Consider the following 23,560-nt stretch of genomic DNA (forward strand, 5'->3'; position numbering starts at 1 on the left):
TAGAGCAAAATGATATTGCAAATGGTCTAATGGACTCGGATACGCAAGAGGTCGTGGCAATGGCTAATCACATCTCCTTATATCTTTAATGTGTTAAATATGACATTGTGGCTTCTTATTATTATAACCCGTTTGCCTTTTCAGTTTCACACAAATGGCAACAAATCCTTATGGCTGCATATGTTTTCAATTTGGATCTCTTTAAACTCAAAACAAGTATTAAGGCAATCTCTATGATGTTTTGTAAGTACCTTGAAGAGGTCTTTTGTAAGTTGTAACCTTTTTTATGTAGGAGAAGAATCACATCTTCACCTTTTGAGTTTTTGACTTGTTCTTTCCAAAATTTGCACTTTTCAATTGTTGCAATGGCCAATATTAATGATGTGACCCAATCTATTTGTATAGCCGAAAGAACCCAAAATACAAATGGTTTTTTTTTTAAAAAAAGTTTTTTTGCTGAAAATATATTCTTTTTTTAGAAAATTTATGTTCATAATTAGTTATTGGAATCCTAAAGTGGCATGAAAAATGCTTAGAAACAAGTGGGCATTAGGAATCAGTATGAGATTCTTTAGAATTTGTGTTTGAAAACAATTTCTCTTTTCGACTCCTTCAATGTTAAGTCCTACATGACACGTAAGCTGTGAAAGCTACGAGCAGAGACGATTTTAGCCATCAACCAAACGACACCGTTTCTAAACAATATTTATTTTTGTATGTTTTTAGTGTAACAAAATTACAATTGAAAATTCCAAATTTCGAGAAAGAGAGAAGACCCATCGCCGCACCGCTTGAGTCACTCTTCTTCCCGGAGAAGAAAGAAACAACAACAAACATATTCACCATTACCTTCTTCTTCTCCTCCTTCTCCTTCGTTTCTCACTCCAAATTTGGAACCCTAAATCCTAATATCCTTCGATTAGTTCTCTTCTCTATCGGAATTCTTAACGTTGAGAGGAGTCTGATATTTGCCGTGACTCAAGAGATTCCAGGTGTTTCCGACGTATATATTTACATATGGCGTCGTTGGCTCTGACTTCTCCTCCCTCCGTTAAGATTCCTTCGTATCTCTCCTCGTCGTCTTCGTCTCTCTTCTCCCGTTCCTCGATTTCTTTCAGGACCACTGAGTCTCGCTCTCGAATCTGCGTTTCTGGTTACGCGGTGAGCATTGAGCATTTTTTTTCCTTCATGTTAATGAATGAATTCGATATTCACATTGCGTTTCATGTATTTGTTATAAGAAAATTCAAATTGTTTTTGGATGAATCTATGCTTTGATGATCTGTGAGATTTTTCTGGATTTAGTAGATGCTATTAGCAGTTCGTTTACAGGCTAATTTTGTGAGAATTTGTGTGTTGTCGTCGCTCTTGGCTTGACTTTGTCCATGTATGTGACTGTAGAATTTGGAATTTGGAACTTTCAGCTTTGGAATCTTGTGTGTTGAATACTGTTCATGAATGTTTGGTTATTCTTATGTTTGTAGAGAGATGTAAGAGAGATCGTGTGTTGGTTAAATTTTGTGTCTAACATTTTGAATTTGGTTTCACAATTCCTTGTCATTGTGTTTGATAGAAATGCAATTTGCCTAAGGCACTAAACGGGAACGCTCGTGTTCCAATTATTAATGAGACGACAATTCCTAAGTTCTTTGATTCTTCACGGTTGGAGAAATCGGTTAGTAGAAACAATACTAAGCTCAAGTTGTTCTCTGGTACTGCTAATCCAGCTTTATCTCAGGTAGTTTTCTCGAGACCTTTGGTTGTCTTTTTTAATCAAGTTTTCTTCTGGTGAAGTATATGCTAAACTCTTGGAATTTTGTGAAGGAAATTGCTTGGTATATGGGTCTGGAGCTTGGGAAGGTTAGCATAAAGAGATTTGCTGATGGAGAGATCTATGTTCAGCTCAAAGAAAGTGTTAGAGGTTGCGATGTCTTTTTGGTGCAGCCTACTTGCACTCCAACTAATGAGAATCTCATGGAGCTATTGATCATGGTGGATGCTTGCCGAAGAGCATCAGCTAAGAAAGTCACAGCTGTGATTCCGTATTTTGGATACGCAAGAGCTGATAGAAAGGTAGGTTCTTTTTGTCTTCTTCAATGGTAGATACAGTATGTCAAGTAATTTCATCTGATGTATCTATTGATGTTTTCAGACACAAGGGCGTGAATCTATTGCTGCCAAATTGGTAGCAAACCTTATAACAGAAGCCGGTGCAGATAGGGTTCTGGCTTGTGATCTTCATTCAGGACAATCCATGGGTTATTTTGACATACCAGTGGATCATGTCTATTGCCAGGTATCTTAAGTTTCAACCTTTTTGATAGACAAGCCTCTACTTTTTATGCAACCTTTAAAATCTTACACAATTGTGATTACATTTCAGCCTGTGATACTTGATTATCTTGCTAGCAAGTCAATTTCCTCTGAGGATTTGGTAGTGGTTTCTCCTGATGTTGGTGGAGTAGCCAGGGCACGTGCATTTGCTAAGAAATTATCTGATGCACCACTTGCCATTGTCGATAAAAGGCGTCACGGCCACAATGTCGCTGAGGTAAAAATTTAAATTTACCTTCATTTTATCCTTTCTACACGCAAGTTCTCATGTGTTGATAATACTCTTTCCCACAGGTCATGAACCTAATCGGTGATGTTAAAGGGAAGGTGGCAGTAATGGTGGATGATATTATTGATACAGCTGGTTAGTAAAAATTGCCAGAAACTCCTCTTTCCGTTGATATGTTTGTTATAAACAAAAGCTTCCAAACTCTAGGCCATAATCGAGATATTACTAAATAGAGATTATTCTGTGATTTGCAGGCCATACATTACTAAGAACCAGTTTTTTATCTTCTTATTTACAGGAACCATTGTGAAAGGAGCAGCTCTTTTACACGAGGAGGGTGCACGTGAGGTTTACGCTTGCTGTACACACGCTGTTTTCAGGTAAACCCATTAGCTTGAGTTTTACCAGTTCTTCTCCATTTTCGTTTATGAAACTAAGAGACCGTTTTCTTGAATGAATCAATGTCACAGTCCTCCTGCGATAGAGCGGTTATCAAGCGGTTTGCTGCAAGAAGTGATAGTGACGAATACTTTACCAGTAGCGGAGAAGAATTACTTCCCGCAGTTAACGATATTATCGGTGGCTAATCTTCTGGGTGAGACCATTTGGCGTGTCCATGATGATAGCTCCGTTAGTAGTATTTTCCTTTGATACTTGTTGGTTTTTGTTAATCGGTTTAGGATCGGTCTAAGTTCCTCTTTTTTGTTCTACTTCTTCTCGACAGTTTCTAGTCTAACCATGTCTTGCTTCTCTTACTCACCTAAAGTATGTCACAGTTCTATCTTTTCTTCTTTTTAGCATAATAGAGTTATGAGATATCAATGACAATAAAATTTTAATATTTTGGTTTATTGAAAATAATTACATTATGGTGTAAACATTATTTCTCAGGATTTATTGAGAATTTCTAAATTAACAATTTCCCCAACTTGCATATTTCTGGCAATAAATAGTTTTGGCATTTTATGAAATAAGTGACTAATTTTTATGGTTTAGTGTTCTTTCTTCGGTTAACCAATTTTTATTGCAAAAAAAAAGGAACAAATTAGGGTTTTATCAAGCCCGTCGTTGCATATAAATAGTCTTTTCATCGCCGCTTGAAACAGATAAGTGTTTCCTTCGTCTCTCTGTGGTCCGATATGTCTCCCTATAATCTCTGTTTCATAGTTTAATCATATTCTTTTGTGGTTTTGAATTCTTATGTTCGAAAATCTTGAGTAGTTGCTGTGATGTAACTACCGTGTGCCAGAGATGAAGTTATTCATCGTTGACGGCAAACATAACCTTAGAGTTCTAAGCTTTTCTTTTGTTCTATTTTTTGGTGTGTGGTCGAAGTGACGATAAAGAATTCACAGTCTGTCAATCCACTGACAACATTTGAGTGATGTTATTGTGATATCTCGACAGGTTCTGATCTACTCTTAATAAAAACCCTCCCAATGATTTTTTTTTATTAGATCATTAGTTTTGTTGAAAGTGGGGCAGATGATGATTATCATAAAACAAATGGGTAATTTGCGACTGATAATATTACATTGATGTGTTTTTCACCTTGGAGAACTGATGTCCCCAATCTCATATTCTAAGTTCTATTTTTTTTGGTATTGATAATGAATTCGTGAAGAGTTCGATTTGTTTCTTCTTGTCATAAACATTAAGCCAATTAGCAGAGCAAGGGCGTCTAGTTTAAATGACGTGAGTTGCCTTGAAGGTTGGCGATAACAAGTTTTGCGATTCTCCGTGCCTATCAAATTTTGTTTTTCGTATTGATAATGGCCTCGAACAAGTCGCTACATTCGTTTTTTTTCTTCCAAAGATTTTGTTTCAAAAGAAGTCTCTTATGTAATAATTAAAATTCAGAATAAAAATCAGGTTATTTACGATCATAACTAACCAAACGCTTAGACAATATGCTTATCAGTTGAGATTATAGTCCCGTAGGTGGAGCAATGGTCGGATAGTTAATGTGCAGCTATGATTAAAGCATATTTGTAGACTAAATGTTTGGATGGTTAAATTAAAGCCCAATTATGATAAGAACCTTTGTAAACCGGGGATGGGTTCAATGTACAAAAGTGTATATGTCTGAACATTAATTCAACAAATTGATGGCCATGAATCCCATATTAGGAAGGAAAAAAAACAATAAAATGAAGGTAAAGACCACCATAATGGGGACAATTTTCGTCGCATTTTTTTCCAAAAAAAACACGTTAGTCCTTGACTCATTTGAAGACAAGCTCAAAGTGATATTTGCGAGTTGTAACGGTAAACGATTGGATTCCCTAACTAGGCAAATACCACTATGGACTTTATGTAGAATATGGAAGAGTCGAAATCTCCTGGGTTTATCAACGTCGGTCTAGCGAATGGAGACGAGATGCACAACAGGCGATCACTGAATAGAAACGAGTCGAATTAAATGGTTGTCACGTTAGGAGAAAATTTTGATGTGGTAGAGTTGATTAATACAAATTTTGAAATTTTACAATAAATAAAAGAAAATATATGCAGTTATTTATGTATATCTATGGCAAAAAATAATTGATTGTTTTTTGTTTTAAACAATGTTTGCGCCTATATGGTTGTGGTAAGCTTCAAATGTGTTACAAACTGAACTCTGACAAATTTGTTTCAATCTCTCTATAGCAAGTTAGTCATAAATTCCAATAGCAAATCGTTACGCTTCAAATGTGTTACAAACTAAACTTTGATAAATTTGTTTCAATCTTTCTGTAACATTTTTCATCTACCTTTGCATCCGAAGCTGAATTTCACGATCAGAATATTGTTTTTTTAGATTATTCATGTCGATAAACTCAAGAGTTACATTTTGCATATCTGGATAAGCCCTCACTAAATCTTCAATAGCAACTCTCACCTCTTTTTGGATACGTCTTTTATCCGAAGCCACTCCAATAACAATGGTGATCGAAAAAATGCCATAGTAAGTATTTTTGTGTTTTTGTGTAAGAGATAAAAAACGCTCGGAATGAAATATTTTATGTCGTAAAATCCACCTCGTGGATCTTTAGGGAATCAACATTCTTCGAGTTCTTATTCAAAAGTTCCAACAATAATATCATTCATTCTTAGTTACAATTATATAATATACACAAATTGTACACTAGTATACTGTAACAAAAGAGCAACAAGTATCTTTGATTTGGTTGTAAGAAATTGCTACTCTTACCCATAACTCTATTTCAATCCACAATTTTGATACAAATTATCTGTTTCTTGATGGAATAATTACCAAGTACCATTGTTAACAATAATGTTTTATAGCTTGAATACCCATAACAATAGTGCTCCCCTTTGGTGTCTATGAACCTTTTCGATGCTTCGTAATCATTACAAAAGTTAAGCAGAAACTATTTTGAATATGTTGTGTATTGGTCATCCATAAGGTTCCAAAATACTGCATCACTTATATTCTCAGCAATCGCGAGCTTTCAACAATACACTAAAAGTTTGATTATAAATTTATTAATGTAATCAATAGTTGTTTTTCTATTAAAAAAAAGGAATGAAACTAAATATTATTTACTTAATAATGCAATCAATAGAGTTGATTATTCGATTTTAGAATTCTTCTTATAAAGATTGCAAAATTTATTTAGAAACTTTTAGAATAATTTTACAGATTCACATAGATTTTATGGGGAATATCACCTTTACCCTAGGATTTTGAAAGTCTTATTGGTTCAATTTTTTTTAAAAGTTAATCAACCAATAACACTAAACTTTATTATAATCTGAAAAGTCAGTAACTCAAGATTTTGATTTTTTTTGTTTGTTCAAACATTTTGAATGAATTTCTAAAATTATTAATTCAATAACTCATAACTTTTAATGTACGTAAACTTTTTATAAATATTGAACCAGTAACACTTACTTTTGATAAAACATTTATAATTCAAGATTTAAGTTATAAATGCTTCATAGTTAACAGAATTATAACTTAAGCATTTCATGTACAACTCTTTAAGTTATAAAACCTTCACAGTTGACAGTGTCAAAAGAGATTTGTGTGACGTGTGAAATTGTGTGAAAGTTGACACGTGGTTAAAATAGTTTCAGCCTATATTGTTCTCGTTTAATTTTTTACAAAACTGTTCAACCTCAAACTTTGTTCGAACTCACTAAGATGTGCTTATAAACATAAAACTCTTTCTAACCTTTCTTGGTAAGAACGTTGAGTGTTTATCCTTTTATAATCGTATGTTTCCCACATTTACGGAAAAAGTGAGTAATTTGCCAATTGGATCAGCAAGAGAGGTTACTACTTTATGTAATCAATTACTTGTAACCCACACAATATACACAAGAACTCTTGATTTGCCGCAATCAAATATCAACTGCTGCACAAAACATAAGTTCTACATAACTGCTGCATAAAAATCTCATATACACAAAAGTCAATAACCCAATAACATTCTACATAAACAAATTCATAGCTTCTATCACAGTATCATCAAATAGGATCGAGAAAAATAAACGCATAACCGAGAGGGATAGCGAAGATTTATAAGCAGGACAGTGAGGTGATGAAATTGCAGAGAAGCTGCTATGTAAGGATTCTAAACGAGTTTGAGGAGATTCTGCTTCAGAAATACCAGCAGCGGAACATAGAGCGAGAGGAAGCCATCCTCTGGAGGGGGAAAGCGGACGTCTTTAAGGCTACCTTCTCCACGAAAGACACATGGAATCATATCCGAACATCATCAAATCAGAGGGCGTGGCATACAGGAGTTTGGTTCGCTCACGCAACGCCAAAATTCTCTTTTTGTGCTTGGCTCGCAGTTAGGAATCGACTTTCCATGGTTGATCGTATGATGACATGGAACAATGGGACACCCACGACCTGTGTTTTTTGCTCTAGCCCTATGGAAACACGAGACCATCTGTTTTTCCAATGCCACTATTCTTCTGAAATCTGGACTTCAATCGCAAAGAATGTGTACAAAGATGGTTTTTCCACAGATTGGTCTGCTGTGGTGAATTACATATCTGATTCTCAGCCTGATTGCATCCAGAATTTCTTATCTAGGTACACATTCCAAGTCTCCATTCATTCAATCACGGTGAGGCGTCACGTTCAGCTTCAAACCTCATGCGACAGATAGACAAGACAATTAGAAACCAGCTATCGACAATCCAAAAGAAAGGGGAACTTCGACTCGAAAAGGGGCTGCAAGTATGGTTCGCCATGCGTCCTTAGCATCCTCCAAGAAAGAAGACTCTGTTTTTGCTCTCTCCATTCTATTTACTCTGTTTTTGTTCTAGTTCTGTTTTCTTTTATTATCAAAATCTCAAAAAAGCTGATGTAAAAAGTATATTTTTCTTTTGAATATAATTTGACATTTTATTCAAAAAAAAAAAAAAGGATCTATGAGCAGAGCAAACCTTATGCATCTTCTTCATACCCAACTTTCTCATATGGATGTTAAAGTTTCTAAAATAGCACTTAATCTGCATTATTATTGGCTAAAATGTAGAGCACGCGAAAATTCTGGGCGTGTAACATGAAGAAAGTGAATTTTTTATATATAATAAGAAACATAGGACTGGATCAGACTGGGAACCAAGATGAATATTCATAATGGTGAATCCTTACAAAAGACTACACAGACACAACAAATGAGTTTTGAGACCGTGACTAGGTTGATTAGAGATCTCAAATGCTAGAGTCATCATCAACCCAGAAACAAGAATCCTACTTTTACTGACACTCTTGATTGTTACACGCAGAAATAATAAAGACACAGGAAAAGAGAATTAACTGAACTCTTCAAGACTTTTAAAATGGACTCACATGATGGTGCATCGGCCCTTTTCTTCGTTTGGTTGCGCTGGCATTTGCTGGAACCGGTGTGACTCTGAGGGATTGTATGTGAACTCAGATGTGTCAAGCCCATACTGTTTCAAAAAAAAAAGCAATCAGTGAATCTCGGTATCGCACTAATGCTTTTTTTTAATTTCAGCACGTTATAATCTTGTTACCTTTTCCCTCATACGTGCACTCCAAGGGTCACTGCGGCTTGGGCGTTGGTCCAAAGTAGGAGCAACTGGGACACCAGTGACAGGGGCGGCTTGGCGGTTGATGAATGGCTGCCTGATTTGTTGCCTTGGAGCAAGATATTCATCATCACTGTCATACTCTGCTGGTGTATTAGCTGCCCTGACCATAAGGGCAAGCAAGAAGAGTAAAGCCTGCGAGTAAACAAGACATCATTAAGAGTTTTTAAAGATGACATGTTTCTATTGCCATACAACAGTCTACAAACACTTCCGCAGGGATATTTATCTTTCAAAGATAGTTTGTTCTTGATTTTCAATGATAGTCTGAACTTGTGCTTGCTATTACCTCGAAAACAACTGCTCCTAGAGCTACCCATCTTACAATCTTCCAGTTCTCTCTAAGGAAATTATATATCGTATCGAAGTTTCCAGTCCTGTCAGAAGGAAGTTCCTAGAGAACAATAATACAAAACGGTTAGCTAAGTACTTGTGCAGTCCTGTCTGCAGATCATGTCAAGTTATAAGGCAACATGAAGTCTAACCCAAGAGGGAAACAGACAAAAAAAGAAGATAACTCACATCTCTCCAGCTGTTATCGAAGAAAATAAATGCTGCGAATCCAAGCTCCACCAAGATCAACAAGATCAGAAGAAGAGAGTACTATTCTCAATTAAGGAAATGAAAGGTTAAGACTTTTAGTTTGCTTAAGGATCCTATCATAACTAAGCAAAGATACCAATAACCTGAGCATATAACTAAAGGTCAAGGCAGTATTTATCTAACAGGAAATGTTGGATAAGAAAAGCAAGTTAAGTAATTAGGATACGCAAGATAAGCAGCAGACACTCCTCGAACAAGTACCAACACAGCCACAGCAAGAAATAACAAAGAGAGCCACACCAATACCAATGAACAAGTATATGAACCTGCATGATAAAACAAAATCAAAGAACATAAGAACTAAAGAAGTGCAACAAACCAAGACTCTGTTTTTGAACCCAATATATAAAGTAAAAGACGATAATCACATACCACGCTTTGGGAAGATTGTCAAAGATATTAGAAGACAGTGACACAGCCATAAGAATAGGCCTCCCAAACGAAACGTAACTTTGATCTCCATTAGTCAAATCGAATGTAACAGAATTATCGGTAACTCTCTTGTACTCAACGAATAAATAGATACCATAACCAATCATGCCAAGTCCAGCAACAGCCAGGAGAAAGTTGAGTAACTTCAACAAACACTCCAAACAACCTCTACAAGCCATCTTTTTTTTGTTTTCACGACTTAGAACTGTTGTATGATTTACACTCAGCGTTTCCCTTTAATTCATCAGTCCAAAGAATTATCCTAAAAGAACAAAAAACTAAATTTCAATGAGTTCATAATAACAATCCCAAAGATAGATCAATGATAAAGATTCTATCTAAAATATCATCAAAACTAAGAAATGAATTTTGACTAAAAATCAAACTTCAATGAAATTGTGATGTCCTGCCCAAATTCAATTGCTATACACACGAATCAAGCCTCTCATAGAGCTGAGAATGAGAGATACACCAATTAATTTTCTCTAATCGACATAAAAAACGACCAAATCACAGAGATATCTCGTAATCTAAGAGAAATGATTCCACCAATTTTTTTTTCCGTGAACAAAATTACGAACGAATAAGTTCAGATCGGGAGAACAAAATCGAAATTACGCAATCGAAGCACGAGATTGAGAGAGTGGAAGAAGAAGATGATGGAAACTTACGGAGAATTGTTGAGAGATGATTCTTCGATGTTCGCGATGGTTTTGAGTTTTTTTGTGTTGTTGTTGTTCTTGTCGCCGAGAGGAAGGGGATGAAAAATCCAAGGATGGGAAAATATTTGTTTGGAATTTTGCTGTGTCATACAAATGCCAGCTGGCAATTTAAATTTGAAGATGAAGTGACAAGTCCAATGGGTAGATAGGCCATTTTAGTTTTTCAGGAGCCCAACTACGAATACGTGTGTCGTTGAATAATTTCAGTTTACAGATTCTTTATCCTTTCTGATTTCTGTCGGCAATTAAAATTAGTTTTGTGTGGAATGGAATGTACTACACATGTCTATATGTCCTAAAGACTCCAAGACATTACAAAATACAAAGCTTTAGTTTTATTTTTTTGAAGTTAAATTTACAAGCACTTTTAATATTTACGTATAAAATCTTTTCTGAAAATAATTGAAGATTTGTGTAGTCCGTTCGATTTGTTTACAAAAGGAAGCTATGATAGAGCGAAATTAACACGAAAATGAAAATGCTTTGTTCATCGCCTAAAAGGCAGCTTAAAGGATTTGTCTATCCTACGAAATTGTCACGAGCTTTCACGAACCAAGACTGTTCTGTGGGTTAAACAATATTTTTATCGAGAAAACGTATTTTGTATGTTTATGATCTGCGTTAAATATCTTATCAATTTTTTATTACCTTGTCCGTCAAAATATCCAAAAAATAATTTAGAAATTCGGTTTATAAAAATGTTGTTTTCAAAGTTTAATTGTTAGAATTGATAATCTCATAATGATCATTTCGAAAAACCAAAAAAATTATCACATTGTATGAAGGATTTTGACAAAATTTTATTCGGAAAATCACTCTCAACAACATAAATAAACAAAAAAAGTTTGTTTTATATAAAAAAAATCAGTATAAATAGGTAAATGGGATTACTTTACACACTAAAAAGTACCAATTTGAGTTAATACTAAGATTTTGGGTTGGACATTAATACATCAAAGTCACCGATTCTCATTTGAACAACTTCACTTCTCCGATCAACGATCAATAAACGTAACAATCACTCCGATGTTCCTAAAACACCAAAATGATAAAGCGTTAGCTCTCGAGATGAGAGAACTTAGTTATGAATTGTTTTTGGGTTTTTAGATTTTTACAAAAAATTAGTAGTCAGATTAGTAGTCGGAAAATCACTCTCAACAACATAAATAAACAAAAAAAGTTTGTTTTATATAAAAAAAATCAGTAGTCAGATTACTTTACACGCAGTCAGATTAGTAGTCGGAAAATCACTCTCAACAACATAAATAAACAAAAAAAGTTTGTTTTATATAAAAAAAATCAGTAGTCAGATTACTTTACACGCAGTCAGATTAGTAGTCGGAAAATCACTCTCAACAACATAAATAAACAAAAAAAGTTTGTTTTATATAAAAAAAATCAGTATAAATAGGTAAATGGGATTACTTTACACACTAAAAAGTACCAATTTGAGTTAATACTAAGATTTTGGGTTGGACATTAATACATCAAAGTCACCGATTCTCATTTGAACAACTTCACTTCTCCGATCAACGATCAATAAACGTAACAATCACTCCGATGTTCCTAAAACACCAAAATGATAAAGCGTTAGCTCTCGAGATGAGAGAACTTAGTTATGAATTGTTTTTGGGTTTTTAGATTTTTACAAAAAATTAGTAGTCAGATTAGTAGTCGGAAAATCACTCTCAACAACATAAATAAACAAAAAAAGTTTGTTTTATATAAAAAAAATCAGTAGTCAGATTACTTTACACGCAGTCAGATTAGTAGTCGGAAAATCACTCTCAACAACATAAATAAACAAAAAAAGTTTGTTTTATATAAAAAAAATCAGTATAAATAGGTAAATGGGATTACTTTACACACTAAAAAGTACCAATTTGAGTTAATACTAAGATTTTGGGTTGGACATTAATACATCAAAGTCACCGATTCTCATTTGAACAACTTCACTTCTCCGATCAACGATCAATAAACGTAACAATCACTCCGATGTTCCTAAAACACCAAAATGATAAAGCGTTAGCTCTCGAGATGAGAGAACTTAGTTATGAATTGTTTTTGGGTTTTTAGATTTTTACAAATGATTCTTGATGATGATGGAAATAATCTGCTCATGACTCTTAGTCTCTTATAGCTTCTAACGGCCTTCTCACATCTGCCCGTTATTAGCCTCCATGCGTCATTTCTAAATCTTTTTTATTGGTCACTTGATTCCACACTTGCCAACTCACACCTGCTGTGGTTCTGCAACAGACATGACTGGACCGGACTAAATAAGGTCAAACCGTATCGGGTTTGGTACACACGTGGCCGATCATCATCAAAGGGCTTACCAATATTACGATGGACTCGACCACAGCTGATAGAAGTTCCGATATTACAAAAACAGAAAGACAGAAGGGTTTACCTATGATTAATGTCTGAAAAATTTGATATTTGAAGCGAATCAACAACAACAGTCGGGTTCGTGAAAAAAAAAGATTTGATCGGCTAAACTTGGTCGGTATGATTCTCATCTATCTGGTTGAAATTCTTCAAATTGTTGCTATTGTTGTGTGATTTTCCCCTTTTTCTTTGAACTTTGGATCCGTGTGAAATCAATTCTGGCGATTGGGATTGGTATCACTGTATCAGTAATATCAGATTTTCTTCGAATTTCTTGGAAGTAGTTGAGCTTTGTCGAATTCAAACCTTCTTCAAAAAAGAAAAGAATAGAAGAATGAGAAGTTTTCTCAAATTTTTGGAAAATAATTATTTTTGTCACAGTTAGTTAGCGAATGGAGAAGTAGAAAAATCAGATATTTAGTGATACTTTCTTGGGGATTCTTTTGATGTTTAATTGAAGATTGGCTCACTGATTTTATCTTTGAAGGTCTTAGTAAACGTTAATAGCTTGACGTTATCATTAGAAACTCAAAAAACTTAAGTCTCTCTCTAATTATTAGCTTTCAGGTTTATCGTGGAAGGACTTGTCAATGGCAGACGTACCTGGATACCTGCGCACTTGTTTGGATATGGGGAAGATAGCTTTCTTAGCAATCCTTGTATCTACAGGGATTGTGTTGCAGATTCTGGTATCCCCCAAGAGATTCTTTCAAGTTTTGATCCTGCCTGTTTATGCTTCTCCTGCCAATAGTAGATTCATACTTGTGTTTAAACCCTTTGTTGCTAATTTTGTTCCAGGCTTGTGCTCTGTTCAATAACTGGTGGCCAATGCTAAGTGGTGAGTTGTTTCGCTCGACCTCCAATATCTCTTTGTTGGTTCGATCTTTAGTCTTGCAAACTGCATTTTATATCGATGAAAGTAGTCTGTTTTAAATCTTGTTTGGTTACATAAAAAGTGTCAGGGAACTTGGAAAAACCATTATTATATCAATGGTGATGGATTTTAAACTCTTTCTTGCGGTTAATCAGAATCTGATATTGCTTTGCAGTTATAATGTATGTGCTCCTCCCAATGCCTTTGCTCTTCTTTGGTGGATCAGACAGTACATCTCTATTCAACGAGTCAGATAATAGGTAAGCAATTTATATACAGGCCTCCATTGTTTGTTTAGGTTTGCATTTGCATTTACGTTACATTCCAAGTGAACCCACAACTACAATTATCGACTTTCTAAGTCTAGGTATATCAAAGAAACTCGCTGAGCTTACATGAACATTTTCTTTTATGCAGTTGGATCAATGCAGCCAAGTTCTTGACTGGTGCATCAGCAGTTGGAAGCGTCGCGATACCATCGATTCTAAAACACGCCGGACTCATCGGTTGGGGCGCATTAGCCCTTGATCTCTCATCCTACGTTGTCTTCCTCGTGGCTATTTTGGGTTACATTTGCATAGGAGATGCCAGTGACAACTATTACAGCTACATTTAAAAAGACACACACAAATTCATCATCATTTGTTTAAACCTCAACAAAGTCTCAGCCTTTTATCACTTCCCCGTTCGATTGATGCTTCGAAACGAAAACATCTTGTTTCTATGGAATGACTCACTGATTGGATTTTCACAAGTTTAAGAGTTTGTGTGTCAAGTGTATGTATGAATGATTTTTTTTTTGGGTGGTTTTGTTACGTTTTGATGTATAGAACATATTTATTATTTGGTGGAATATATATAAATTTTCTTTACAAAAGCATATTGAAAAACTGAGTCTTTTAGATAAAGAAGCTGTGAAAAGTGTTTGAATGCGAGCTCTCTGTGTAAAGAAAGTTTGTGGCTTTCTCTCAAAATTATCTCTCAGATCTTCAATATCTTGTCGTCGATACTATGGAGATAAGATACCGAATTACGGAAGCTATCGTCGAGGTTTCTCTAATGAAGAAGCTCTTATACTTCGTCGTTTATCTGAGGGAGGTCTTGTACATGCACGCCACTTGCTCGACAAAATTCCTCAGAGAGGAAGTATCAACCGTGTTGTTTACTGGACTTCGCTTCTTAGTAAGTACGCGAAAACTGGATACTTGGATGAAGCAAGGGTTTTGTTTGAAGTAATGCCTGAGAGGAATATCGTTACTTGTAATGCGATGTTGACGGGTTATGTTAAATGTAGGAGAATGAATGAGGCTTGGACATTGTTTAGGGAAATGCCGAAGAATGTTGTTTCTTGGACTGTGATGCTTACTGCGCTATGTGACGACGGAAGGAGTGAAGATGCAGTTGAGTTGTTCGATGAAATGCCTGAGAGAAATGTGGTTTCGTGGAACACTTTGGTAACGGGTTTGATTAGGAATGGTGATATGGAGAAGGCAAAACAGGTGTTTGATGCTATGCCTAGTAGAGATGTTGTGTCGTGGAACGCTATGATTAAAGGGTATATTGAGAATGATGGGATGGAGGAAGCGAAACTATTGTTTGGGGATATGAGTGAGAAGAATGTAGTTACTTGGACGAGTATGGTATATGGTTATTGTAGGTATGGAGATGTTCGTGAAGCTTATAGATTGTTCTGTGAAATGCCGGAGAGAAATATCGTTTCTTGGACCGCTATGATTAGTGGGTTTGCTTGGAATGAGTTGTATAGAGAAGCGTTGATGCTTTTTCTTGAAATGAAGAAGGATGTTGATGCAGTATCACCAAATGGTGAGACTCTCATTTCTCTTGCTTATGCTTGTGGTGGTCTTGGTGTTGAATTTCGTCGTCTTGGTGAGCAATTGCACGCACAAGTTATATCTAACGGTTGGGAAACTGTGGATCACGATGGAAGGTTGGCGAAAAGTCTTGTTCATATGTATGCATCATCTGGCTTGATTGCTTCAGCTCAATCTCTGCTTAATGAAAGCTTTGATTTGCAGTCTTGTAACATTATTATCAACCGTTATCTAAAGAACGGGGATTTGGAGCGAGCTGAAACTCTGTTCGAGAGAGTCAAGAGCTTACATGACAAAGTATCTTGGACATCGATGATCGATGGATATCTAGAAGCGGGTGATGTATCCAGGGCCTTTGGTCTGTTTCAGAAACTTCACGACAAAGACGGGGTTACATGGACGGTTATGATCTCAGGTCTTGTCCAAAACGAACTTTTTGCAGAAGCTGCATCCTTACTGTCAGATATGGTGAGATGTGGTCTGAAACCGTTGAACTCGACTTACTCTGTTCTTCTTAGTTCTGCGGGAGCCACATCGAATCTCGATCAAGGGAAGCATATACACTGCGTGATTGCAAAAACCACGGCTTGCTATGATCCTGATCTCATCCTTCAAAACTCTCTTGTCTCTATGTACGCCAAATGCGGAGCCATAGAGGATGCTTATGAGATATTCGCAAAGATGGTTCAGAAAGATACAGTTTCATGGAACTCTATGATCATGGGGTTATCGCATCACGGCTTAGCGGATAAAGCCTTAAATCTGTTCAAAGAGATGCTTGATTCGGGGAAGAAACCGAACTCTGTAACGTTTCTCGGAGTCCTCTCTGCTTGTAGTCACTCTGGACTCATCACCAGAGGTTTAGAACTATTCAAAGCGATGAAAGAAACCTATTCGATCCAGCCCGGAATCGACCATTACATCTCGATGATAGACCTTTTAGGCAGAGCCGGAAAACTAAAAGAAGCAGAGGAATTCATCTCAGCTCTGCCTTTCACTCCAGACCATACAGTCTACGGCGCATTGTTAGGCTTATGCGGACTCAACTGGAGAGATAAAGATGCAGAAGGCATAGCGGAACGAGCTGCAATGCGGTTGCTAGAGCTTGACCCAGTCAATGCACCAGGACATGTGGCGCTATGCAACGTGTATGCGGGACTAGGGAGGCATGATATGGAGAAGGAAATGAGAAAAGAGATGGGAATAAAAGGAGTGAAGAAGACACCAGGATGTAGTTGGGTTGTGGTTAATGGAAGAGCTAATGTGTTTCTCTCTGGTGATAAGTCTGCAAGTGAAGCTGCTCAGATGGTTTTGCCAATCTTTTGTGGTAATGAAATGCTTGAGGAGGAAGAAGAGAAACCGTTGAGTCTATGCCATTGCTGAGAGTTAAGCACATATGTTCGCTATAGTTTGTGTATGCTCACAACAACTTTGTTTACAAAAAATAAGAAAACGTAAAAAATACAAATTCACTTGTAATTCTGCTTCTTCACTTTGACCTCCAGGAACCATGACCAAACTTGGAAAATAGGTACAATGCAAAGGCCAAGGATCAACCACAGAATCCAATTGGGTTTTACTGATCAACTTATTCTCCTCCACAACATAGATCCAAGCTCGTCCAGTTTCATCACAAGAACAAATGACGAGCCTTTTACCATCAATGAAGTAACTTGGCTGAGAGTAGGTTTTGGTCTGTACTAAATCCGGCATGTTAGGAATTGACACCTCCATGAAACTCATCCAGTTCACATCCCCAGCATACCAAGATGACGTTTCAATTCATTTTAACAACTAGATCCAAGATTTATTCGGTTAGCGTCAATCCCAAGGTAGTGGTGCGTGAGTTAACCAGGTTTAACAGCTCAGATACCTATAAGCTTGGTTGATACCAGTGGATTCTTGCTTTGTAGCATGGGTGAAGGAGCCGTTGTTTGGAACCCCTGGTTAAGACAGACTAGATGCATCGAGCCCCGAGGTTAACGAACCTAGTTTGGATTTTCTTGGCATAGGTTATGATAATAATAAGAGTCAGAGGGTTGAGGAAATTGATTACAAGACCCTTTCGGTTTATATGGAGGACTTAGACTCTACCGATACGTGGAAAGATGAAGATTTAGACGAAACAAAATATAGTGAACTTGTGACCATTAACTATTACTTAAGGGTTGTATCGTTGAATGGAAGTTTGTATTGGGTTACTCGAGAGAACGATTCTTTAAGTTTTGTGACCTACCAAGTGGGGAGAACCATGCTCGCGATGCTCTTGTCCTTAGGGTTTTTAGGGATCGGAAGATCGGTTTTCGTTGTTGAAGCAGTGCCATGTAACAACGAAGATTAAGATTTGGGTGACCAAGAACAAAATTGATAAAGGCCCGGCCCAGAGCTGGAAGCTTCTCCTTGTTCGCCATTGGGTATATTGTTTTCAAGTCACTTACTACTCACTTACGTTTTCAAAATGACTATAAAGTTTTCCCAGTTGGGGTATATATTATTAACCTATTGTTGTTCATGAAAATCTCCAAAATCCCTCATTTTAGTCTTTTTTAGTCATAAAGTCTGGATTTTTCTTTTCCGTGAGAATCTGGATTTTATAAAATGTTAACTAGTTAATATATTTATGAGACCCATATTCTCTCCATTCTTTATTAGATTTTTTTTTGGCAGATCGATGGTTCTTTCATTATTAGCCATATACATGTAATTCTTATGTTATTTAATTTTATGATATAGCAATTAAAAAAAATCTCATATAATAAACCCGGAGATGTCAAACCTATATTATGTAAATGCAGGCTAAGATATTTTAAATTTAAATAATGTTTTATAAATACCTTACAATTAATAACATAACTTTTTCATCTATAAATAAAGTTACAACTTAAATTTATTTTGTAATCTCTTTCTCCATAGCTTATACTACCAATCATGGAATGGTATCTTAATTATTGTTTGATTGACACAAAAAAAGCTTTTCAATTAAAATTTAACAATTGTAATGATTTATATTATATACAAATAAAGTTGCATTTATGTTATTTATAAATTTAGCCTTACATATTTGCTGGTTTCAATTTAAATATTTATATATGACAAAATTTACTGGTGTTAAAATACATTTATTATATATGTTTATATATATATATATTTGTTTCAATTGTAAAACAAAATGCATTGAATATAAATCCTACTATATTATTTGGGAAGTACATCTTAAATGTAACCTTAATTTTTGTAAGTAATTACATAGGTACGCCATTAGAAATAAAATTTTAAAGAGTAAATTAATTTATCTCTTTAAGGATTAAAAAGTCAAATACTAATTTAATTAATTAAATTTAATTAAAAAAAAATACATTATTAATTTCTAAAAATAATAACCAATCAAAATCAACATATAAGATTTGATATCTAAATTTTAATTAATTTAATTTAATTAGAAAAACGAAATACATTATTAATTTCCAAAAAAGTAACCAATTAAAATCAACAAATTATATTTGATATCTAAATTATCATATTAATTTTTTATTAATTATTATAGTTCACTTCTCATCTTTATATGATTCTATTTTTGCGGAAAAATAATATCATCATTATAAAAAAATAATTAGAGTCTTTTCGCATATGCCATAATTTGAATTTTTAAAAACGAATATAAACTGTTCAATACATGAAAAAATATTATAACGGGTGAAAAATAGATTTAAGAAAACTTTCTACTGAGTAACGAGTCATAATTTGAAATATTTATATTCAATTTCATACATATTATATTGAAAATTTATAATCTTATATACTACAATAATTAATAACATATTACATGTGATTTAATTTTTAATACAAGCTAGAAAATCCTAGAATTGACGGGTTTAGATCAATATTAATACAAGTTGGTATACTACAGGTGAAACTCTTAAATTAACAATCAAACTACAAGTGTATAATCTTAAACACTAAACAATATATATAATATCAACAAAACATATACAACTCACAGTTTACTATACATTTAAAATCAAATAAAATAATATCATATATTTTTAAATCATCTTTACAATAAAAGTTTTTAGTTTAACTAAAATATAAGGCTTTTTGGATCTAAAGACGGGTCATCAAAGATTTCCTAAACTGAAGCAAAATATACTGAATATTCAAATATCTATCTGTTACCAAATTATAAACAAATAAGTTAATTTAATATTTTATATACAAAATCAATTAAATCTTAATCACATAAAAATTAGCACACAAAAAAAAGTATTCAACAATTAAAAAATTATCAAATCTCTGTGTTATATAAGTTTTGATACTATATTCGAATAAAGTGTAATATACCTTTTCAATTTGTATTCTTTAACTAATTTAAGCTAACTAATATATTTGCTAATCTTATACCTATCAAAACCGACTATAGTTTCTTATCTCTATAGTATTTTTGCAAGACTTTTTTGGTGGATTTGGATAAAAGTGCATTCGGATCATATGGTACATTTCCCTATTAAATAAATATGGTGCACTCCTATGTTATTAGCTAAAATATTTAGAATATAATTCAGAGTCATATCATTAATAAAATTAATATTAATAAAATAAATGGCTTTTTGGCAAGACGGATTTGGAGGGACGGGTTTTTGAATCAACATTAATAAAAAAGTAAAATATAATTAATCCATAGTTTCAATACGGGTTAAATCTTTAATTTATTATTTTCTAAGACCACTAATATTAAACATATCAAATCATCCTAATTTAGAAAAGATTATATAAAACCAAAAATGTTATGTGGTATGTATAATGTTAATATATATAAAATTAAACAATAAAATATAAATGTATTAGAGAATGATACAATTTGCAAAATTTTTATATATAAAAAATAAATCTTAAATTTTAAAATTACTACGTTAAAAAAAAAATCACGGGACGGGTAAAGAAATTACAGAACGGGTTTTATTTTGGAATTGGGTTATATGGTGGATGTATTGGAATTAATATTTATAAAATATTAAAATATTATTAATATGCTGTTTTAATAGGGGTTAAAACTTCAGTTTTTTAACAATTGTCTCATGGATTCGTGGTATAGCGTTACTTAATATCAATTATAAACTGTAAAATATAAATATTTTATAAAAATAAAATTTGTAAGTTTTAATATATTACTTTTAAAAAATAAATCGTTCCGCGGTATACCGCGGGTTAAAATCTAGTAAAATCTTTATATGAATACTACGTGATTTCGAAAAAGGTTTTAAAATTGAAAATACAATCACACATGATTTTACTTTGGATTTCTAAATCAGTTAAAATCCATTTGTTGTTTATTTACTCAAAATCATAAAATTGGAAAATATCAAATTCACTAAGATATATACTTTTTGGACAACTTAAATATAAATAATGTATATAAAACAAAAGGAACTATACATATTATTCTTCCAAATTTAGGGCAAGGCTTTACAAAAAAACAGAGACCTGATGAAGAGAGGAAACGAAGAGAACAACCACAAGACCTCCTCATCATCGTCTACACAACGTCTTAGCCGCCGTAAAATCTCAGCCGGAGAAAAGTCCGGCAACGTCAATATCCCTCTGGATCTAACGGTGGAGATACTCAAGAAACTACCGGCAAAATCTCTCTTGAGGTTTCAATGCGTCTCGAAGCAATGGTTATCAATCATCAGCAGCCGTAGAGACTTCATAGACTCGATCGTGACTCGATCTTTGACTCAGCCACCACCGCGTGATATCAAACTCATCTTTCACCACCAAGTTCTTTATCCGGGACCTCACTTCTTCATCTTCTCGTCTACTTACCCTCAAAATACAGACAAAGAATCATTAACAACCAGAGCCAGCTCGTATCACTATGTCCGTGGCTTGATTTGTTGTTGGTCACACTGTCCTACTACGGTAGACATATATAACCCTACCACGAGGCAGTACTATACCGTACCGGATACTAACCGGTACCAATACATAGAAACTTGCTTCTTTGGATACGACCCTGTCGAAAATCAATACAAAGTAATGGTCTTACCAAAATACTATATGGAGGAGTCGCCTTGTCAAGTATTCACAGTGGGAGATCCCATAGAGAAGCCTTGGAGAGACATCCAAGGCATTGGAGTTCACTTTCTTTTGAAAGATGCTGTTTGCATCAACGGTGTTATCTATTACCAGGCAACTAATGAATATGGTTCCACATATTTCTTGGTGAGTTTTGATGTTAGGTCCGAGAAATTTAATCATGTCAAGGCACCGAAAATACTGACGGATCATCCTTGCACTTTGATAAACTATCAAGGGAAGTTAGGACTTATAATGTGTTGCAAGAAGGGCTTGGAAATTTGGGTTATGGAGGATGCTGAGAAAAAACAAGATTAATGGTCCAAGATTATCTTTTATGAGATGGAGGGTTTAGAAAAATGGTATATTGACGGTGTCACTCATGGTGGTGAGATTGTTTTTGTCCATTGGGGGTTAAAATGTTACAATGCATTATATGTTATCTATTTTAATCCAAAGCGAAACAGTATGAGATACGTTGAAGTCGAAGGTGCAATGGTGGAGAATATAGAGGATGGACATAAATGTTATCTTCGTACATGGGCTGTTCCGAATCCTGTCGAGAATACAATGCGTTTGTAACTTCTTTTCACAAGGTGTACTTTCTTATACAAATTAAACTTATGTTATTTTTTTAGTCACGATTAATAAAGCAATGTAGCTCGTGATACAATAAAGCGGCTGGTAATCATGTCGAGAATATAAATATCATTGTAGGATTCGTTGATATTTTCTCATATTGTCAAATTGGGTTATGATCTATACAATATATAAGAAGTTAAGATGCAATTTTGAACATACTCAGCCTTTTCTCACTTCCCAACGTACTCGGTTACTACGAAACACCGATAAAGAACTCACATCTCCAGGCAAAGATGGTTATACATCAGTTGGTCTGTAGGTGCGGATTAAGTTACTAGGTGGTGTATCATACGTCTGCGGATTGACCATTTGTAGTCTTTCAGCCTCCTTGCATTGAAACCCTATATGTTTTATAGCCTATATGTGAACTGTAGAAAGATGGTTCAATTCAATATAATTTATTCATGTTGGGAAATACAACTCCTCAAACAGGGAACACAGGATGATAACATGTGAAACATAAAACATGTACAAAACTCTTTTGTTGCCGAATAACAGGATAAAGCGTTATGTTTTATTTCCGAATCGGATTCAGGACAACTAGATTTTAACCGAGTCCACTAAACATTCTTCAATCTAGTCTGCTCTAAACAATCAAAAATAATTTATTTTTGAAATAATTACTAGAATAGAACACAATTGTATGTTTATTCCTAGAATAGAACACATCTTTTTTTTATTATTCACATGTTTTCAGTACTTGTGTAATTACAATTAACACCCTTGATTAGTTTTAATTAAATATTTTTATTAAATTCGTTTTTAATTAAAAAATAAATAAGAAAACAGTGATTATCCATGTCACCAATCCATGTCATTTACCCTAATCCACGTCATCCGAAACCAAAAATTCTCTTAAAACTTTCAGTTTCTCATTTTTTCAGCATATCTCACTGTTCATCCGCGCAAAAAGAAAAAAAAAAAAAAGAAATTGTCGCTCTCTTCTCTCGTTCAGTCGACGGAACCCTAATTTTGTCGCCGTTCTTTACTTATCTCGTCTCTTTCGGCCAAAACTCTTTCGGTGGTGTCAAATTTCAAGTCATCAAAAATCAAAACCCAAATCAAAGAAGATGTATGGAATTTTATATGATTTGTTACAAGTTTGAGTTGAATCAAGAATAACTACTCTTTTACTTTGATTTTATATGTCTCTCGTTTAGTTTTCCTCTCAATCGATCTATTTAGAGATATTTCTACTTCTATCAATGTTTTGATTCATATGGTTTCGTCTTCCTCCTATGTATCTCTCAAACATATTCTTACGTTTCTTAATTTGATTGTTGTTATTTGGCCAATAAATTTCATATTGTCTTCCCCAGAAAAATGTTGCTTTTCGATTTGTATTATA

General features: G+C 34.4%; 5 protein-coding genes, 2 long non-coding RNA genes, 3 other non-coding genes and 1 pseudogene across 18 annotated transcripts; 9 read left to right on the top strand and 2 right to left on the bottom strand.

Moving 5' to 3' along the window:
* The first annotated feature begins 718 nt into the window (after positions 1–718).
* On the top strand, positions 719–3,505 carry PRS2 (phosphoribosyl pyrophosphate (PRPP) synthase 2). Of its 2 annotated transcripts, NM_102972.3 has the most exons (8): positions 719–1,161; positions 1,574–1,738; positions 1,825–2,073; positions 2,153–2,296; positions 2,384–2,551; positions 2,629–2,698; positions 2,862–2,943; positions 3,034–3,505. In NM_102972.3, exons 1-8 carry the CDS (start codon positions 1,018–1,020, stop codon positions 3,212–3,214), a joined length of 1,203 nt encoding a protein of 400 aa, NP_174516.1. In that variant the 5' UTR covers positions 719–1,017; the 3' UTR covers positions 3,215–3,505. The 2 variants fall into 2 exon arrangements, with proteins under 2 accessions (NP_174516.1, NP_001322345.1); NM_001333007.1 differs by having other exon boundaries at positions 719–1,738.
* Positions 3,506–3,894: 389 nt separating this feature from the next.
* On the top strand, positions 3,895–3,979 carry AT1G06547. The gene has a single exon (NR_139104.1). It is a non-coding gene; the product is annotated as an other RNA (small nucleolar RNA).
* Positions 3,980–4,044: 65 nt separating this feature from the next.
* On the top strand, positions 4,045–4,129 carry AT1G32385. Its single transcript, NR_139814.1, has one exon. It is a non-coding gene; the product is annotated as a snoRNA (small nucleolar RNA).
* A 90-nt stretch (positions 4,130–4,219) lies between these two features.
* AT1G06553 lies at positions 4,220–4,361 on the top strand. Its single transcript, NR_139105.1, has one exon. It is a non-coding gene; the product is annotated as an other RNA (small nucleolar RNA).
* A 951-nt stretch (positions 4,362–5,312) lies between these two features.
* On the top strand, positions 5,313–5,603 carry AT1G06557. Its single transcript, NR_139106.1, has one exon. It is a non-coding gene; the product is annotated as an other RNA (long non-coding RNA).
* Positions 5,604–7,113: 1,510 nt separating this feature from the next.
* AT1G32390 lies at positions 7,114–7,692 on the top strand (annotated as a pseudogene; the record flags this gene model as incomplete). The annotated part of the gene is made up of 1 exon: positions 7,114–7,692.
* A 356-nt stretch (positions 7,693–8,048) lies between these two features.
* TOM2A (tobamovirus multiplication 2A) lies at positions 8,049–10,573 on the bottom strand. 3 transcript variants are annotated; one of them, NM_102974.5, is made up of 7 exons: positions 10,351–10,573; positions 9,620–9,941; positions 9,414–9,513; positions 9,167–9,247; positions 8,934–9,038; positions 8,570–8,779; positions 8,049–8,485 (listed from the first exon to the last, which is right to left on the bottom strand). In NM_102974.5, exons 2-7 carry the CDS (start codon positions 9,856–9,858, stop codon positions 8,378–8,380), a joined length of 843 nt encoding a protein of 280 aa, NP_564399.1. In that variant the 5' UTR covers positions 9,859–9,941; positions 10,351–10,573; the 3' UTR covers positions 8,049–8,377. The 3 variants fall into 3 exon arrangements, with proteins under 3 accessions (NP_564399.1, NP_001031127.1, NP_973952.1); NM_202223.3 differs by having other exon boundaries at positions 8,091–8,485; positions 9,620–10,132; positions 10,351–10,450; NM_001036050.2 differs by having other exon boundaries at positions 8,088–8,485; positions 9,620–10,450.
* Positions 10,574–12,783: 2,210 nt separating this feature from the next.
* AT1G32410 (Vacuolar protein sorting 55 (VPS55) family protein) lies at positions 12,784–14,560 on the top strand. Of its 5 annotated transcripts, none has more exons than NM_179410.4 (5): positions 12,784–12,910; positions 13,353–13,481; positions 13,591–13,630; positions 13,842–13,926; positions 14,084–14,560. In NM_179410.4, the coding sequence occupies exons 2-5, from the start codon at positions 13,383–13,385 to the stop codon at positions 14,280–14,282; spliced, it is 423 nt and encodes a 140-aa protein (NP_849741.1). In that variant the 5' UTR covers positions 12,784–12,910; positions 13,353–13,382; the 3' UTR covers positions 14,283–14,560. The 5 variants fall into 5 exon arrangements, with proteins under 5 accessions (NP_849741.1, NP_001077643.1, NP_001077645.1 ...); NM_001084174.1 differs by having other exon boundaries at positions 13,360–13,481; positions 14,084–14,551; NM_001084176.1 differs by having other exon boundaries at positions 12,813–12,906; positions 13,360–13,481; positions 14,084–14,551.
* Positions 14,561–14,580: 20 nt separating this feature from the next.
* AT1G32415 (pentatricopeptide (PPR) repeat-containing protein) lies at positions 14,581–16,949 on the top strand. The gene has a single exon (NM_102976.2). The coding sequence runs from the start codon at positions 14,596–14,598 to the stop codon at positions 16,879–16,881; it is 2,286 nt and encodes a 761-aa protein (NP_564401.1). The 5' UTR covers positions 14,581–14,595; the 3' UTR covers positions 16,882–16,949.
* A 440-nt stretch (positions 16,950–17,389) lies between these two features.
* AT1G06567 lies at positions 17,390–17,842 on the bottom strand. Its single transcript, NR_139107.1, has one exon. It is a non-coding gene; the product is annotated as an other RNA (long non-coding RNA).
* Positions 17,843–20,979: 3,137 nt separating this feature from the next.
* On the top strand, positions 20,980–21,888 carry AT1G32420 (F-box and associated interaction domains-containing protein; the record flags this gene model as incomplete). The annotated part of the gene is made up of 1 exon (NM_102977.1): positions 20,980–21,888. The coding sequence occupies one exon, from the start codon at positions 20,980–20,982 to the stop codon at positions 21,886–21,888; it is 909 nt and encodes a 302-aa protein (NP_174520.1).
* Positions 21,889–23,560: the final 1,672 nt, after the last annotated feature.

This window comes from Arabidopsis thaliana (assembly GCF_000001735.4).
Source record: "Arabidopsis thaliana chromosome 1 sequence".
Classification (NCBI taxonomy): domain Eukaryota; kingdom Viridiplantae; phylum Streptophyta; class Magnoliopsida; order Brassicales; family Brassicaceae; genus Arabidopsis; species Arabidopsis thaliana.